Below are 19,287 nucleotides of genomic sequence, written 5' to 3' on the forward strand. Positions count from 1 at the left end.
TAAGAACATCTTTTTGAATAAACACTTATTCTCAGCTGAAAAATTGCCAGTGATGAAAAGCAGGATGAATATGTTTTCTCCTTTATTAAATGTTAAATGCAGTTGTAAAGTCCTTTATATATATATTAATTACTATATTATAAAATACTAATGTTTAGTATAGTATAACCCCACTTTTTTCTTTTTAATTTAACTGTCTCTGTTTTATAGGATATTAATCGAAAAAATACTAATGTGGTGGAATCATGGGAAAGAAGTAAAGAGAAACAATCCTACACTCACATCATCTCCAAAAATGCTTCCTTCACATTTACCTGGGCATTTCAGAGAATAAATGAGGGCCAAGATGTAAGTATTTCTTTATACATAGGCCTTTAATCACAGCTTTCCTTGGACACTCATTGTGAGAGCACTTGCCTTCCCTCAAAGCTCACAGTCTTCTTGTAAGGGGTCACCATATAGCATCACTTGGGAGGCAGTTGTAGATAAGCCACCCACGCTGAAAGGCAGCTGCATGCATAAGTCAATGCCCACATGCAATGGCATGATGGAACCACTGTGGTTTCTTTGGCTCTCATTTCAGAGCAGGCAGTTCATCAACGACATGGCAAAGATCTACTCCATCACGGTGACCAACGCAGTGGATGGAGTCTCCTCTTCTTGCCGGGCCTGCGCGCTAGTCTCCGAGCAGTCAGGCTCATCCTGCGTGCCCTGCCCGCCGGGACACTACATCGAGAAGGAGACCAGCCAGTGCAAGGAGTGTCCGGCCAACACCTTCCTGTCCATCCACCAGGTCTATGGCAGGGAGGCCTGCATCCCATGCGGGCCTGGCAGCAAGAGCAACAAGGTACAGAAGCTGTGATTGTCTCAGAGTGAGGGGTAGGTTGGAATATAAGCACTCAGAGGGGCAGTTTGACTGCTTTCCTACAGGTATGTGCTTTGTTAGCACGGGATTGTGATTGTAACCAATAAGTCCATTCTTCCAGATATGTCCCTAGTCTAATTTAGGTTTGTACACTTAATAAGATAAAATTGACCACACTGGCTCAAAAAAATGGTCCAAGAAGCTTTCAAAATGCTGTACTGGGACAGTGTAAGAACAGGGCAAACATATACATTACTTTCACCTAAAACTGTCTCAGACTCTTGCTGGTTTAAACTTAGGGACTTACCCAGCTGCATGATGTTTCTGTGCCTTTAGGAACCTGTAACAAATTTGTTTTGTATGAACTTGCCCTTAAACCTTGATAAATGTTTATCACATGCAGTATCCTTTGGCAAGGAACTGCACAGGGGCTTGAAGAACAGCTCGGTTTCATTCATGTTCTTCTTGTCTCCAGCTGAGTTCATATCCTGTCCCCGTTTCTTGAGCTCTGATTTTTGGTTTCCTTTGCAAGATGCAAGTGTAAGTGAGGCCATGGTTCTGGTCTATCTACAGGGTTTTAAGCTGGGACATTGGGATCCTAAAAGCACCCACAACAAAACAAATCAAGAAACTGCATTTTCTTGGACAGCAGAAAGTCAAGGCTTAGGAACTTCAAAGCCCTTCTGAGATGTGATTGCAAGGGACTGAAACAAGAATGGGAATTTTCCCAGGGGAAAGGTGAATCACAGAAACAGGACAAATCCCCCTCCATCCTTATCAAGGAAAGCAGTCCTGTCTGCGCCTCCTTGTTTTAACTCCCAGTTGCTGACTGTATGGTTTGCTGCTGGTTCATAACTGCTCTTTTAATGTATTCCTCTCCTCCTCTGAAGGACCACTCTGCCTGCTTCAGTGACTGCATGGTGTCATACTTCAAGGATAACCAGAGCCTGAATTATGATTTTAGCAACCTCAGCCAGGTGGGCTCATTAATGAGCGGGCCCAGCTTCACCTCCCGTGGGACCAAGTTCTTCCACTTCTTTAACATCAGCTTGTGTGGGAATGAGGTGAGCTCTGCGGGCATTGAGGGCTGGGGGGATCACACTGAGACAGAAACTGGGCTCCCCTCACAGCTGAGCTCTCACCATCACTGTGCAAATGCTTTCCTCTGGATCTTGTCCCCAGTCAGGTGGCCATAAGCAGCCATGTGATGTGCCAGCACGGAGATGACAGTGCTTAAGGTATAAGTAACTCTCAGAATTGAAAACACGGTCACATCCTTGCCTTTTGGCTGTTCTCATGCCTTCAGTCTTTTAGTTCATCCTCAGAGTCTGAGTGTTTCAGTTGTTACTTTCAGGACTACTTTCCATATGTTTACTTCTTTGTGACTTGGCTGGAGATGTTGCTGTCAGCACAGCCCTTGTCACCCTGCTCTCTGCACACTCCTAGTCAGGCTTGCCAGTGGCTGAGGTGCTCATTGCTGACTTTGTCTGCAGCCTTTTGAAGTGGTGTAAAAATGTGTTTAGTCCACAAGTGTGAACAGTTTCTGCTTCTCCTGTGGCATATTACAGCCTGATTCCCTGAGTCAGGGTTTTCCCTGGGATTTGGAGGATACCAGAGCATATTGTCACATACATACATTGACATTTTGGAGCAGTAGCAGTGATGGGTATTACCCCATGAAAGCCAATGCGTGCAATTTACATTAATGTTTTTCCCTGTAAAGTTCTGAAGTTTTTTTTCCATACACCAAAGGGTATGCATAAGCTCAGGCAAGTCAGTAGTCATATTTCTTTACAGAGTTTTGCATTCTTTGGGGCTTAAATACGTATTTACCCACCTGAATTAGTTGTTGACAAACAGATCCACAAAGGTACTCCCCTGTGGATCTGGTTTTCATTTCCAAAACATTTTTCCCTACTACTACAGTACTGTCAACCATAGCACCAAGTCTGCTTGCTTGGCATTTTGGAGGGTCAGGCCTGCTGAATTTGCTGATTTGTCTTTCACTGCTGCTGTTCTGAGATTCTAACATTGGTCTTGACATGTGACATTAATGCAGCCTTGAAGGCTATGTATCAGTTTATGTTTTTCACGTATTCATGCTTTGAGAATATTTTATCTGGTTTAAACTCCAAATAAAGAGATATTCTACAGTATATTATTTACAGGCAATATGTGTTTTTTTTGTTTTTGTTTTTTGTTTTTTAATTTTTTTCCAAGCCATTTTATTATGCTCTGCAAGCACTGTGCTGTCAATATAAACAGAAAAAAGTGCTTTGTACACAGGTTTCTGATAAGACATATAGCAGAGGTGACATCTTGTTCCCAAGTCTATACGAGGCCTTAATCGGAGCCTTCACAGTGGCAGTTTAATGCTGCAATTTGTTTCTCTTGTGATAGAAACATCAAGTTGTTTCTAAGACACAGGAATGAAGCTCATACAGTTTGCAATCAGGAAGTTTGCAATTTCTCCCAAACTTCTCCACATCCTATCAGCCACCAACAGCTTCCCCATTTTTCCTGGTTGTCTGCAGGGGAAAAAGATGGCTATTTGCACTGACAATATCACAGATGTTACTCTGAAGGACATGGTTGCAGAATCAGAAGATTTTTCCAACTTCGTGGGAGCTTTTGTCTGTCAGTCCACCATCATTCCTTCAGACAGCAAGGGTTTCCGAACAGCCCTGGCTCTGCAGTCCAACAGCCTTGCTGACAGGTTCTTAGGTATGTGCTTTGTCCTTTGCATGTTGCTGCAAGTGAATGCTTTAGATCACAAAACAGAACAAACAATAAAACCAAACCACCGTAAATGAGACTTTTTAGTCCCTGAAAACTGAATGTGCACCTGGACCACATGCTTAGTGTGTTTCTGTGGGAAGCCCGCTGTTTGTTATGGTATTTTGGCTCCAAAAACGTGGGAAAGAAAGCTATCACATACATCCCTTTCATCCTTCTCCTGTGTTTAAGATGTACCTGATGTATGTCTAGGATGTACCTGACATGGAGCAAATGTTTGTATTCTGAAGTCCTGTAGAAGATAATTATAGAATCATAGAATGGCTTGGGTGAGAAAGGACCTTAAAGCCCATCCAGTTCCAACTCCCCTGTTGTGGGCAGGGGCACCTCCCAGCAGCCCAGGCTGTCCAAGCCCCATCCAGCCTGGCCTTGGGCACTGCCAGGGATGGGGCAGCCACAGCTCCTCTGGGCAGCCTGGGCCAGGGCCTCACCACCCTCAGAGTAAAGAATTTCCTCCTAACATCCAATCTATATCTCCCCTCTTTTAGTTTAAAACCATCCCCCCTTGTCCTGTCCCAACCTGTGCAAAAAGTTGCCCTCCATCTTTTTTTTTTAAGTCCCCTTTAAATACTAAAAGGCCACAATGAGGTCTCCCCAGAGCCTTCTCTTCTTCAGGTTGAACATCTCCTGCTCTCCTAGTCTGTATTCAGAGGAGAGGTACTGCAGCCCTCTGATCATCTTTGTGGTCTCCTCTGGACCCACTTTAATATATGTGGGTGTATTTTAGAGAGGAAACTTGTCATGGATGTTGTCTGCACTGCAAAGGATTGCATTTAGGACTGCAGAGTAAATCCTTCTCAGCTCAGCAGTGTTGCTTTACCATGGGGGCAGAGTAGGGAGCAGTCCAAGATTCAGCCCCGGGGTCAAACTTTGTTTCTGAACTGTGAAGCAGATCTTGACAAATTCCATTGCTTTTACTGCTGGTTCAGTTCAGCTGATGGCACTAGCAGAAGAGTAAGGGCTCACCCTCATCCTTTGTTTTCCTTGCCTGTATTAATCACTCTTCCCAAGTTTCGTCTTGAGGGTCCCATGGTGCACAGAATTTCAGCACAAAAATCTGGAGAATGTAACTAAAAAGAACTCATTTTCTTTCATGTTTCCTGCCCATCTTGTGTAGGGTAAGACCAGTCACTGTAGTAGTCCCATTAGTCCAAGTGTTTCTGCCCATGCCAAGTCTCCACTAGGCAATTTCAGAAGAAGATGGTGCTGGGACATAATTAGGTGAGGAAAGAGGAGGCTTAGAGCAGCATGGGGCAGTGCACACCATTATGTTTTGCATTGTTCTGGCTCACAAGTTCCCAGAGTCTAAGGCCAGATCAGACAATGAAGTCATTTAGTCTGTTCACCTGTCCATTTCAGGCAGAGTGTTTGTACTTGCTCCCTGGCGTTGAGCCCAGAAACTCGTGTTTGACAAAAGCACATCTTTGGAAGAGCATTCAACCTGGACTTTTAAGACTGCCAGAAATAAAAGCTTTTCCATAGTTGTAGGTATTTCTTTATCATTTTCTTTTTTTTTTTTTTTTTTTTTTTCTTTTTTCCTCACTGGCCAAACAGCATCTCTGCATTTTATTTTTAAGCAGCTTTGTTTCCTGTTTGAGTTTGCTTGGCATCAGTTTTCAGCACTTGTTTCTTGATATTTTTCTTCCATCTCACAGCCACTTTTTCCTTCCTGGAGAAATATTTTGTACACTTGGTTCTTCACACCTGCTCATCACACCCTGTCTTGCCGACTTTTCTCATAAACGAAGCACACCAAGTTTGTCAAATCTCTTGCTATCATGTATTTCTCTCAAACATCTGAATACTTTTCTGAGTCTTTTTCTGCAGCCTCTGTAACTTGTTATTTATTTTCTTAAAGTGTGGCATCAGATTGAAATACTATTCCAGCATTTAATTCACAATAAAGGGAATGAAAATCACTTTCATGTTTGCATTACATGCAGGGATTGAATATCGGAGCCCTTCCAAACTCATGGGATTTCATGATGTCTTCTTAGTTCTGTTGCCCACTCTAGATCTTTTTCAGAGTTATAGTATCCAAAGGATGTTCTTTCTTCTTCAGGACTGGCCTTCATCTCTTGCAGCACCTGGCTGCATTACGATATGTTTAGTTTCAGTGGGACCAGCTTACCAAGTGAATGAAGTTGCTCTGTATTGTGTTCCTGTTCCTCTTAATTTTTGTCTTTTCTACACTTTACCAGTAGTGATTATATAGTTACTTGTATATCACTGATGATCATCATGCGTTTTGGGACTCCAACGTCATTGCCTAGAGAAGTCTGGTGTCATATTTGATGACAATTTGCCATGGCCAGATAATTTCATAATTGGTTAGTTAAATATTTTTTTAATCCAGAGTGTGTACTTAATTGATATTACACTACTAACTCTTTAATTAAAATCTTGTTGTAATTAGTGAAATACTTGATAAATTTACATAATTTTCTTTAGAAAACAAATTCATCAGCACTCAAGGAATGAAATCAGATTTGTTCAACAGGAGCTGTTCTCTTAAATTCACGTTGACTGGTACTTATTATGTATCAATCCATTAACTATAACTCATCTTCCACTTCCCATTTCATTTAGTCTGCCACATCATATTTGTTAGCCACTTTATCATCTAGTTCAGTTTTGTCCTCCCTGGATTTCTACACCATATTCCCTCTCTATCAGTTTTCTGGCATTTCACTATTGTTAAAAGCTCTGTTAAGGACAAATATTTGTATGTGGGAAATCCCATTGGCCTGGTCACTGTTAGGTGTGAGTTTGCTAGTTTATAAGTGTGCATCCCAAGTAGATGAGAAAATCCTTTTTTGCTAGGGGGCTGGAAGAATGAGGTGTTCAGTCATTGTCTTGGAAAGCAAGCAGGCAGTCCTGATCTTTTCTTAATACAGAGAAAAGATATCAAGATCTTCTGCTGTTTTTTCTTTACTACAATGGTTACATTTTAAAGTGCTTGAAGTTTGCCTTTCCCATCCATAAGGTATATTTTATTTCTAGTATTTCTAAAAAAGCCTCAGACCTACAATTTTTCTAGTGCTGCCAAACACAAGCTTTTCCCTGAAGTCTTTAGCATCCATTATCATATTTCTGTAACTCATAACTTTTGATTTAAATAGAGTTTTATTTGATTCTCTATTCCCCCTCCATTAAACTTGTGCCAATGTTTTTATTTAAATTGCTTCTTTACTGCTATTTGGATCCAAGGTGGACTCTTAGTCAAAACTATCGTCATTCTTGAGAGAGTCATTGTGGCTTTTTAGCTATCTAATTAATATCTTCCAAGGAATAACATTTTTTTTTCCCACACTTGGTTTTGCTTCTAGTGTTCTTATTTTTGGGAAATGGCACTTAGGGATGCCAACTGTGCAGTTCTGCATATTGAATAGGAATATTCTCTCATTGCCTCCGTTGAATATATTAAGGTCCCTAGGAGCTATCATCTTCCAGTATAGTGAGTAACGAGTATCTGTCTGTTGGGTTGAGATCCAAATTTAAGTTACTTTGTGTTAGATGCAATGTCTTTGATGAGAAGAAATTATCATCAAAGTGATTCCTGTGTGTGTTCTCAGAATGGAAGCCCCTCCACAATAACATGAAGTCTTTCTCTGCATGTTCCTGATGGCTGTTGCAGCACAGCTTATTTTTGTTCTGTGTTGCTATGATGTTCTGCAAGCATCCTTCACCTGCATGACCACCTCAGGAATGTTAATAGGCGCATCGATCTCTGTGCTTCCATGATCACAGGCTCTGACTTGTGTAGAGAATGCATCCAGTTTGCCTGACCTGTTGCAAGAACAAGAAGAAAACTCTTTTCTTCAGCCATGCCCATCTTCCCATCAGTTGCTGGCTGCTACCATTTTGCTTCTATTACAGTTCTAGCAATTGTTCACCTCACCAGGAGGATGCAGTCTGTCCCATTTGTACATCTCCCTCTTTCTGAAATGTTGTAATGCAGCACCAATATTTTCTGTTCTTCTGTTCATGGGATTGAAAAGATATGCGAGAAATTGGGTTACTTGAATTTTCCTCTTTCTCAACTCTCCTCCAAAATTCATGCAGACCTGTGTTATTTTACACATCAGCCTGTCATTTGTTCCAAAATTTGCCATCAAGGCTTTTCTATGAATCTATAATCCTTCTGAATTTTGTCATTGCATTTTTTTTTCCTGCAATACTACAGATTGCTCTGGGTGTTATGATTATGATGTGTTAAGAGTTATATTTATGCGTATCATAAGCAAGGCATATGTTTTGAGCAGTTGGTTGGATCACACGATCTCCAGGGGTCCTTTCCCAACCTGAGTTATGTTATGATTCTGTAGTATTTTCTGGTAAACTTAAATTTAGACAAAAGAGTATAATCAATTTACATTGGTGTTCTTTTAGTACTTTTTATTTTGTTTTGTCTGTAGAAGGAAATCAGATGGTATGAGGAACATACAAATCTGCAAAGTTCAGTTAGAATAAAGGAAAATGTACAATGGTCATGAAATGCTGTTATGTGAGAACCATACCTTGCAGACTGAGAAAATATTATGCGTGAACCCCTCAGAAATCCATTCCTAGCTTGTTCCTTTTATTTTTATATTTTTCTCAAATTTTAGGAGCTACCGTTGAAACAACACTGGAAAATATCAGTATCAAGACAGATTTGTTTCCTCCTTCTCCAAGCAAAGTACCTGATGTGCATTTCTTTTACAAGTAGGTAAAAAATACTGTTTATTAATACCTCTACTTTCATTTGTTTAAAGTGATCTAAAGCTGTGAGAGAAGATCTTTAATCCACCTTTAACCTTTCTCACTTTAATCACTATCTGGCTGATATTGATTGTCACATTGAAGAACATCTTTTGAAATCAGCAAACACTGTTTACTCAAATCTAAATTACACTTGATGTGTGGACAGACAGTGATACCAGAACTTTGATTCATCCAAGTGCCACTTCCAATATCATTGTACTTTCTATACGTTCTCATATATGACTTTGACACATCCATTGTCCATTTTTTTCTACATTAATTTCTTATTAGTTTATTACAAAAATGATACGAATGTTAAAAAGAATTGTTCCAACCTGCACAGTTGTTATTATGCTTTTCCTATTCTTCACTTTCCTCCGAATCAGGAATATCTCAACTGGGGTAAGAACTAGCTCAAATATCACCTCAATTAAGATGTCTACATGCTGGTGTCTACATGTGAACTGAGTTTCTAAGTTCAGTCTCTGGAGCTGTGGGACATTTCAGGTTATCCTAAGGCACATACCTACTTCTGTTGCACTGATTGTCTCTCTGTGTTGGCTTCAGTGATAGTTTTTAATTGTCTATACCACTTTTGATACCAGCATTTCATGCACAAACATTTAAATTTCAGTGTCTGATTCTGCAGACTGAACCCCACAGTAGTGACCGTACTTTGAGCATATTGTTAATTTGTCTTATAGTGTTTGTCTTGCAGTTTTTGAATACTCTTTGCCTTCTGCTGTTTCAGGACAGGGTGATTCTAAAGTTTCTGAGCAAACACTGAGACATCATAAGCCCTCCATCAAAGTTACTTACCATACACAGTGCCAGGAATTCTGTTTTTTAATTGTTCTATCCTGTTTTCTGGCCAAGTTTATTCCTTGGCTCAGCAGAATTCAAACAGAGCAGCTCCCTGAGTGGCATCTCAGAGTACTTTTTCTGTAGTGGAAACATATTTCTGACTGCACATTCTTCCTCTTGTTTCATATTAGGTCTTCAACAGTGACAACCTCGTGTGAAAATGGTCGTGCAACTGTTGTGACGATGAGATGCAACCCCAACAAACCGGACCAAGGAGAACTTTCTGTGCCCAGGTATTTAAGTACTTGTATCCCAGTAGTGCCTCAGGCAACCTTTACAAAATTCATTAGTGACTTTACTCAATAGCAATGAGAAGTGCTGTCTCCTTCATCAACCCACCAGGAGGTGTCACTCATTTCTCATAGGTGAAGGCCTTGCTCTGGGGACCTTTGTGCCTATTGCCTCCCTTCAGACCAACTGCAATTTAAGCTGTGTGGAAAGAGATGTTGCAGGTAGCTCATGATGTGAGCTGTGATAGATAATTCACCTGTGGTGAGAGTAGTAGTCTACCTTGCTTTTAACAGCATGAGGATAGGTAGAAACAGCACACAGATGATACGATATACTGTATCTCATTTCTTATTGACTTCTCCATTCCTAGTCCCCCTTTGATTAGCTCAGAAGTCGGACAGATGTTTTCAAACACTGAAGTACCTGATAAATGTCATATAGTATTGCATGTAACTCATTGATCCTCCAGACACTGTTTAGTATCATGTGAAGTTGCAGCATAAGACAAAAGAGATGAAAGAGGAGAAAGGTCTGTCAATGCTCTTGTCATACACAGCAAAGCAATATTCCATAGTCTAGAGAGCATAGTTATCAATTATTCTCTTCTAGCTTTTATCTCTGTGGAATTTTCAGTCCTTCAAATCAGGATAACAGCTTTCCAGATGACACAGGAAAAAGTCGATTTAAGAAAAAATTAAGTCAATTTTTCTGTATGGGTACATTTCACATTTACACAACCCAATTTTGTGCAGGCACTTTTGGTCACTGCTGCTGTTAGAACTGATGCAGTTGTCAGGAGCAAAAGCTGTGTGAAAGTCCTGGCATTGCCAGCACAACTTTGTTCTGCCGGCTGAATACATAATAGGTCCATTAGTCTTTCTTAGACTAAGAGAAGATGTTACCTCTTCATTAACTGGTGAACATCCTTCTAGTAATTAACCATGACAGGACAAGTACATTCCATATGGGTGACCTCACCCAGACATCACTGTAACAGCAGCAGGAACTGCTTGTAGCATTCATGTGGAACAATCACCTAGTGCAGGAGAATAGTGAAAGAGGCACACGCTGCTCTAACGCATGCTGGTGAAACACTGGAGTAGTACTGCTGGTCTCCAATGCTTGCTTTTTCTTCTCTTCATTGTAATTGTGTAGGTAGTACTCAGTGCCAGGAACTCTGGACTGTTTCTTTAGACCTTTGACAGTCCAACATCTGTTTTCACTTGTGACAGCACTTTTTGAACGGAAAAATTCTTCCTCCAGATTTTTCCATCTGCTGATGTGGTGGATGTTTACCCATTTATCATACTTACCACTACCAGTCTTCAGCAGCAGAATGTGGAGAGAGGATGCAAACTCCAGAATGTTTCATAAGTAGTAATTAAACTTCTCTGTCCTCCTAGCTCATGCCCGGCTGGCACTTGCGATGGATGCACTTTCTACTTCATGTGGGAAAGTGCAGAAGCTTGCCCTCTGTGCACGGAGCAAGACTACCATGAGATTGAGGGAGCCTGCAAAAAAGGATTTCAGGTACAGCATCCCCAGCTCCAAGTCACATGGGTTCATTTGGGTAAAACTTGGATGCTGTTGAATTTCAGTGTGCAAGTGGACACATTAAGTGCAGGCAGAGTTAGGGAATCTCAGTTTATGCTCTGAGCTGGCTAGGTGCAAGCCCTATATCAGTCAGGAGCTGTGTTGAGACTCGGCTCCTGAGTTGAGACTTGTGCCCATAGCAGAATGGTTCCTGGAGGACAGCTGGGTTGTGCCTGTATGGGCAGGGAACCGAACTCTGGATTTATTCATATGTGCAGGCAAGCTGTTTGTGTAGGATGGAGTACTCAGAGGACTTCAGTCCCTAAACAGCCATAAACATCAGGGCACACTAGGGAAGGGTTCAGAATTTCCGTTTAGAAATTCGTTCTACTTTGTTTGCAACTTTTTTGCTATTGCCTTCTCTGGTCAAATATTTGGAAGTCCTTTCACTGTTTCAGAACTGTTGATAAACATCTCCAAAGCAGGCACAACCTATTTACAATCCCTGTCCAAACCAAACTGTGTCAGATGAAGATCAATAAAGAAGAGGAAGCCCTTTTGCCATGTCTGAACCTGCAGGCACAGTCAAGGGGACAATAGAGCAGACAAATATGACTGCACATAGAATCTGAAAACCTGAAGTACAAGCTTTGGTTTGTTTTTACTGAAAAAACGTCTAACCTAAAGCTTGCTTGTTTTCTTCAACTCCGAATAGTTCCTATAAACAGCTTACTTTTTTTTTGTTCTGTGCTTTCTGTTTGAAAGGAAACCTTGTATGTATGGAATGAGCCAAAGCATTGCATTAAAGGGGTTCCCTTGCCAGAGAAAAGAACCAGCACTTGTGAAACGGTAGATTTTTGGCTAAAGGTTGGAGCTGGTGTTGGTGCTTTCACAGCCGTTTTGCTCATAGCCTTGACCTGCTATTTTTGGAAGAAGAACCAAAAGTAAGTACTGCAAATTGTATTGCATATCAAAGTAAGTTTGGTGTAGTGTACAGAAAGACATTTCATGGATTTGGACTTCTGACAATGTTGATGAAAAATGCTGTGTTGGATCATTTAATCCACCAAGATGAGATTTCTTCTGCCAACAGTGGCTGTCAAAAATGCTAGCAAGGAATATACGATAATTTGTTATGGGAAGATTTCCCAATAGGAACTGACTTTTTAGCCGCTGAGATTTTGAGGTTGACTTCAGGTCTTGAAGCAACACTGCTTTGTCAAAGTCTGAAGACCAAAAGGATCTCTCTTCAGTCTACTTCATACCGTTCAGTGGGGTTGAAATAGGTTTTGTGACTGTAAATTTCTCAGGTCTATTTGGGCAGGTTATGCCTGTTACACACCCAAAAGATGCCTGTCTCTCAGACCAAACTTACTGTCTATTTCCCATTCTTGTCCTCTGCATCTTGAACCTCATGCCATAAACCTTCAAACTGTGATTCCACCTCCACAGTATTTCACCTCCCCTTCTATATCCAGCTTCAGCAAACCTGGGTGCCAGCATTGTGGTCCCCACCTCACACTGTTACACACCTTTCTTCACCCCCAAAGCCTTTTGGACAGTGGCGTGAAGAAGATCCTGAGGAAGTCCTCTGGTATAATCTACAGTTTGGGAAGTCTGACATACTTACTCTTGTGGTTTTTTCTTTCTTTTTTTTAAATATGGATTTTTTTCTAGAGACTTCTAAAGTTAGAGAGCTAACCTGGAGAGCAGGTACTGAATGTATTGTTAATACTCTTCTGGTTATGCATTTTTAATGGTTGAAATATATCCAATTCATAGTAATTACCTCAGAAGTAACTATCTGGAAGGCCTGCAGATAATCTAAATTACAAAAACTTTGAATATGGGACATTCATAAAAAAAAAAAAAACAAAACACAATACCTGTCTGGCTTTATATCTTCAGGCTGGAGTATAAATATTCCAAATTAGTGATGACAGCGAACTCAAAAGAGTGTGAGCTGCCAGCTGCTGACAGTTGTGCTATAATGGAAGGAGAAGATAATGAAGAAGAAATAGTATATTCAAATAAGCAGTCACTGCTGGGGAAGCTCAAATCCTTGGCAACGAAGGTAAGTAGTAATTACTACTATTAATACTAAAAATAATTATTACCATTATTTATTACTGGATGTGATGAGGCTGCAATGCTAATTTGCACGGTGCGTTGTGCAGCCTCCCACACACACGTCACCCAGTCTGTAGCTGACCGGCTGAGATCCACAGAAGAAATAATGATAAATGCTGTGGGGCATTGAGGAAACGCTCCCTCTTCTGCAGAGAGCTTTCCACAGCATTCTTTTCTGTATGGGCCATGCCCCAGAAGAGCAGTCAGTGGTGGAGGGAACCCTGCTTCCTTGATTCCTACTGGATTCCTCCACTGAGGAAAACACAGCCATTATAGATAAAGAAAATTGATATTGGGAATATAACGACCAGCCAGATGTCTGCCGCTCACCTGGGCTGGCCTCATGGCTGCCTTGAGAACCATAATTTTCAGCATTATACAATTCAGATGAAGAGAGGCATCAGCCAAAACCTGTCACCCAATGCAGCAACCTCCTCTGTATCAGTGGGCAGCAGGAGCACTAAGCATTTTTTCTGCAGCACATGATGTAGAGTTGTTAGAAGTCTGAATCCTTTGATGTCCTTTCAATGTCCCTCAGGGGAGCAACAGAGGACTGTCATGGTAAATCCCACAAGCACTTTGGTCTTTATTCCAAATGCCTTGCAGTCAATGGGAAAGCTGTTATTGTCCTTAAGGCAGTCGAGCTGGGGCATCTATTATGACCAGGATAAAGGTTATTGACATTTTCTCTTTCAAACAGTTTTGCTGAAGATTGTTGTTTCAAAATAAGAAGGTTCCTTCACTAATAATAATGAAATATTTTGAAAAGTCACTTTTTTGTTTGAATTTTGAGAATTTTGAGTGTTCATTACTTCCTTTCTGTGAATGAGTACCATGTAACAAAACCTTTGTGTCTCTTTTATTTTCCCTTACTTTTCCCTTCTCTTTGTTCTCTTACATTTTTTGTTGGATTGCTTTCCTCTTTCCATGCTACCTGTTCCCCAGATCTCTCTCCTAGGAGATGGTACAGTTACACAGCTAATTTGCAGAACTTCCTCTTGCTCCCAGCCTGAATATTTGTCTGGCAAAATCAATATCTTTTTTTTTTTTTTTTTTTTTTTTTTTTTTTTTTTTTTTGTGGAAAGGGGCAGAAATGTAATGCTAAGAATATTGAAAATGTAAATAAAATGAAATCACAGCAAATTTTGTGAAGCTGTAGCAAAAATGGAAGTTGATTCCATTTTGAATCCTACAGGAAGGGAATGACTTTGAAACACTGATATTTTTTTGTGTGCATGAAATGGCTTGCCTGGCTGTGGCTGAGCGTAATGACCAGTGCTGCTGGTGAGGGTCCTGTTTTGCTGTACGCCTGATAACTGTAAAAGCTTTGCTGACTCCATTTGCAGCACCAACCACTGGCTTCTGCCTGATTATAAGTATAGAGATGATAGCATGGGAGAAGTTTTTTTTTTTTTTTTTTTTTTTTCTTTTTTTCTTTAAAGTAAGCTTTAGTACTTTAGCATTCAGACCACTTGAATGCCTATTTGGACTCAAAAAGAGTTTTTTAAAGTTCCTGTATCCATTGTAGCAGGCTCCCTGAGTATTCTCTCCTTTGTAAACCAGCCTGTCAAATATTTCTAAGCTGGTTCCTTTTTTCCTGCTAGATAATCATAGCTGGCAAACTCAGCTTACAGTACCTCATTAGCTTACTGAAATCTGTGTCCTCTATCCCTGCAGATAACTGGAATTTAATATATATTTCTCCAAAACAAATGTTATAGGCATCATTTTTCATTTGTGCAAAAGCTGAGGAAATTCATCTCCTGCTGTATTTGCATGTAAAATATAGAAAAAATACGTAGAGGAAAACAGGGGAGAAAAAGAGGAGAAATGTAAACTGAGAGATAAAGAAAAATTTGAAGCATCCTAACTATATGTTTGAGCTTCAGGCAATGGCATTTCTTTGAAGAAAAACATTTCAGCTATTAATGGCTTTGAGTACCCAAGGAATTCAGGTCTAGGCCTGTAATATAGAAATAAACAACTATTATTGTTAATGAGAATATAGAAATTAAAGAATTATGGAACTGCTCCAGGTTGGAAACTATTGTGTTCCATCTGTTGTCTCCAGCATAACAATCCCAGGTCCTTCAGAAGAAGGAATATATTCTCTGCTGTAGGCATGCATAGGACAATTTTCTTCCCTGCTTATTCTCACATCTGCACCAGGCTGTCCTGATCTCTGATGGAGACTGCTTTAAAGACTAGATCGTGAGCTTAGTTTAATATCATTTCCAGAATGTTTGCGTACATAAACAAGTATAAATGGTGGGTACATGAAGCAAGAGCCAGCACTTCCTAGTGAGTAGTTTTGTTAGGGTTCTTTGATAGCTCCTGTGTGGGCTGTTGGGTTGTTCACACACACAGTAATGCATGTGTCCACACTTCATGCCCTGATACCTGCTGGGCAGATGGACTGGCCTGTCACTCAGCAGGAAAAACAGAAGGCAAAGTCAACTTTCCAGCCCTGATTTTTAGACCCAGAGGATTTGTAGACTTTTTATCCTGGAGGTCTCCCAGAGGAGGAGTAAGGATGGCCATCCAGGAGTGGGGCAGTGGTGTTCACATTCACAGGCTTTGCTCTAAATATTTTCTTCAATGTAGTGAACAAATTACTAAGTAATTATAAGAATACATATGCTTATATTGCAAATCCCCAGCTCTGGCTATCTGTTGTATACTATGAGTATGTAATGCAAACCTTCCCTGCACCCTCTAAAGTAAGTACCATGATAAATTTTCTCTTTCTCTTCTTGGCTTTTTTCTTGTCTTTCTTCTTTACAGAATTTTGACAATTTTGCATTATTTCATTTTCATAATGAGTAGTTTTATTAAACAATAATGAAAAGGTCAAACTGTACTCTTAGTTACTGTGAAGTGAAGTCTTTGGCAAAAGCTGCTCTGGAGATATTAAGAGAAGTGTCTGTAACAAGTGGTGGAGTGAATTTGAGGAATCCCAATTGACTGGAACCTCTTTTTTCCATTGCAGGAAAAAGACGATCACTTTGAATCTGTTCAGCTGAAATCTTCAAGATCCCAGAATATATGAATAATTATTAATGCTGCCTTCAAAGAAACAAACCTGATTTCTATTTTTACAGGACCATATTTTAAGCATATTCTGGCACACATTGTAGTGTTGATCTCGGTGAGAAACGCTCAGCCATTTAGGAAGAAAGAAGACAGAAAGCAAACCAGAAAATTGGATTGCCTTATCACGCAATTGAGTACCTTGCCAAAAACGAAAGCAGATGCTTGGATTCCATACTGGGAATGAAATTCAACTCAGGAAGAGATATACATACTGCAAATAACATGATTTTTTGCATTCACCTGGGCATTGCTCAGGCATGCCATATGATTTATAGGTACCTTTCATTTCCTATCACTCCTTCTCCACATATTCATAAGAATGATTTTCAGAGAGGCTTGAAACCTCCTGCAAATGTTGTGTATTGTCCTTTAGTAGCATAACTGTGAGTCTTTCTTGAAATGAAAATTGTGAATGGTACTGGGAATGAGCCTCAGGTGAGTGTTGAACTCTGGAGAATGCTTTTGATTGTAATGTTTTGAAGGGCTCGATGGTCTGCATTGGCCTCTGATACAAGAGGCATGGTTTTGCACCTGCAAATTGAACCCATTCTGACGCCTAACTCATGGCAATCAGGATTGGGGTAAAACCTGATGCTAATGAATATAAATGTGTTAACTGCTGTTGTATGAATTGCAGATCTGAGCCCTTGAGTTTACAGGCAATAGAAAGCTTAGTCTCTATAAAGACAAGGAAAATGATATCTACAGTGGAAGTGGCACTCATTGCTCTCTGTGGAGGCTTGTCCTTTCAAGAGAGGTGGGTGGCAGTTTCACTCCCCTCCCTTGGGCTGCCAATATGCCACCTTTCCCTAGGCTGCAAGCCAGCAAAGGCTGAACTCTGGAAGTAAGGCAAGAATCTCTACTTTTGGAGATCAGAGACCAGCTTTATCTGCTGAGGGGCTTATTAGAAATACTCAGCCACCTCTGTTTCTGGACCTAGGCAAGGAATGAAGGTGGATCCCAGGGGAGCTGAGCATGGCTTGTGCACTTGTGCAGCTCAGCATCTAAATGCTTTCTGCTGTCAATGCAAGCACCTGCTTGGAAAGAAGGGCACAAAACATGGCCCTGAAAACTGGAGGCTAGGTGGACTTCATAAAGTCAGCCACATTGTAAGTATGAGATCTTCATAACGCCCACCCTAATCATTTCCTGAAATTCCTATTGAAGTCAGACTCAAAGGAATCTGAAACTTAGGCAAAAAAATATTAAGGAAAAAACATACAAGACTTGTATAGATCCAGGAGAAAATGAGGAACCAACTTATGCTGACCTCCGGTCAGACTCACATTTCCATTCCTGTAAAATTATGTGAATTGTGGAATGCATCAAAGCCAGAAGAGACACATGGTCAGTAATGGTCTTTTTACAATAAAGAATAGAGATTTTTTTTTGGTTTTATATGACTGAGCTACATCTATCTATAAAAGAAGGCCCTATTAAGTAAAATTTAAATTAAACTGAATTTTCTGCACTCCGAATATTTTATTATACTACAGATGTGGACGAAAAAATTATGAAGCTTAGATTTTTGTTTGTTTGTTTATTTAGGGAAAATTCAGCTCATCTTTTTTATATCTCCCATCACAAAACACAGGCTTTACTCTTTTGATGGAAGATACTTCAGGCATCTTTACAGAAGTGGTGTACATTTTTTGTTGTTCTTGAAAAGGCACTTCACTTTCCCAAGAAAGATTTTTATGGGGTATTGTTGAATGTATATTAAATACACATTCCTTTTTGTATATTTTGTATCATTGCACACTTATTATTGTACATTGTGTTTGTCGTCATGATGTCATTTATATATGGTTGTCAGAGATGATATGCTCACAGAGTAAATGGTTATGGCTGTGGGACTTCACTTCTTGGATCTTTTATGAAGAGGGTTTTTATGTCGTTGATTTTTATTCAACCAGTGTGCTGTAGCATCAAAGATATATATCTGATGGGCATTCATAAAATAAAGTGAAAATATATTTGAAATTTTGGACTTGAGGTGTTTTGGTGGAACTACAGCCTTTTCTGAACATTGCCAGTCTGCAGTGGTGGCTAGAGCTTTTTGCTGCCACCAAACTGAATGTGTCTACATCTCTTTTAATTTTTCCCCCTTCTCTCTCCATATGTTTTCACAGACACATTGCAGTTCATTCTCTAGAATAACATTTCTTCCTTCATATCTCTGTACTGTAAAAATGCTTTAATTATTCTGAATTATATTTCATTTTACTTAAAATCACAGAGGGTTTGTTTGGTTCCCTTCCCTTTCCCTTTTATTTTCTGTTTGAAATAAAAAGTGGCAATTTCTGTCAGCTCCGATGGACTTTGCTGGATGACCCTTCTCAGCTCTGCTTCCAAATGGTTTGTCCTGATATTGTTCAATTTTTTTCCTGGCAACCTAACAGCTTATCTGGTGCAGTACTGACATAGTGGGATACAAGCACACACCGTATTTGCTTTAAAATAAGGAAATTGCATTGTCTGGCAATTAGGTGAGTTTAAACTGGCATACTTAGCTGATTTTTGTGGTCTTTTGTTTCTGTTAAAGACATAGTAGGGAGGGGAAGTTTTTATTTTCCTATGAGAATTAAATTTTGGAAACCTTTAACACTTCATTAAGAAATCAGCTGTCTGGGACCTCTTCTAGTACCCTGCCAAAATATACTTGCAGAAACCTCCCCCATTTCTCCCACATGGAATCACATCAGAAACTGTTATTTGATGCCATAAAACAATGTGAATCAGTCTGTTATGTGTTCAGTTGATTAAACGGAATGCATTTTATTGCCGCATTTGCATGCTTTTCTTTGAAATCTGGAGTCAAGCAACTGAATCTCTTCAAGGATTAAGCACATTTTAGTGGTTTTGCTGTATAAATTATTGGCAAATTAAACAATGTTATTGTCTTAGCTGTGACAGCACTTGCTGGGGGGAAAATGTGCAAAGAATGTATTCTAACTTGGTTCTGATTAAGTTGGTTGATGTTTCTAATATATAACACGATTGATTTAGAATCTAGGTTTGGGGAAAAT

The 19,287-nt window shown here is 40.0% G+C and overlaps 1 protein-coding gene across 1 annotated transcript in view; it reads left to right on the forward strand.

The window, feature by feature from the left end:
- The window catches only part of KIAA1324L (KIAA1324 like), a 102,329-nt gene extending 83,290 nt beyond the window's left edge, over positions 1-19,039 (forward strand). Inside the window, exons 13-22 of the mRNA XM_032192856.1 lie at positions 211-348; positions 584-847; positions 1,756-1,929; positions 3,400-3,589; positions 8,272-8,368; positions 9,403-9,504; positions 10,906-11,032; positions 11,801-11,979; positions 12,944-13,109; positions 16,155-19,039. Of these exons, the coding sequence (XP_032048747.1) occupies positions 211-348; positions 584-847; positions 1,756-1,929; positions 3,400-3,589; positions 8,272-8,368; positions 9,403-9,504; positions 10,906-11,032; positions 11,801-11,979; positions 12,944-13,109; positions 16,155-16,214 (1,497 nt within the window). The 3' untranslated portion in view covers positions 16,215-19,039. The remainder of the gene's footprint in view (positions 1-210; positions 349-583; positions 848-1,755; positions 1,930-3,399; positions 3,590-8,271; positions 8,369-9,402; positions 9,505-10,905; positions 11,033-11,800; positions 11,980-12,943; positions 13,110-16,154) is intronic.
- The last annotated feature ends 248 nt before the right edge of the window (positions 19,040-19,287 follow it).

Source organism: Aythya fuligula, chromosome 1, assembly GCF_009819795.1.
Source record: "Aythya fuligula isolate bAytFul2 chromosome 1, bAytFul2.pri, whole genome shotgun sequence".
Taxonomy (NCBI): domain Eukaryota; kingdom Metazoa; phylum Chordata; class Aves; order Anseriformes; family Anatidae; genus Aythya; species Aythya fuligula.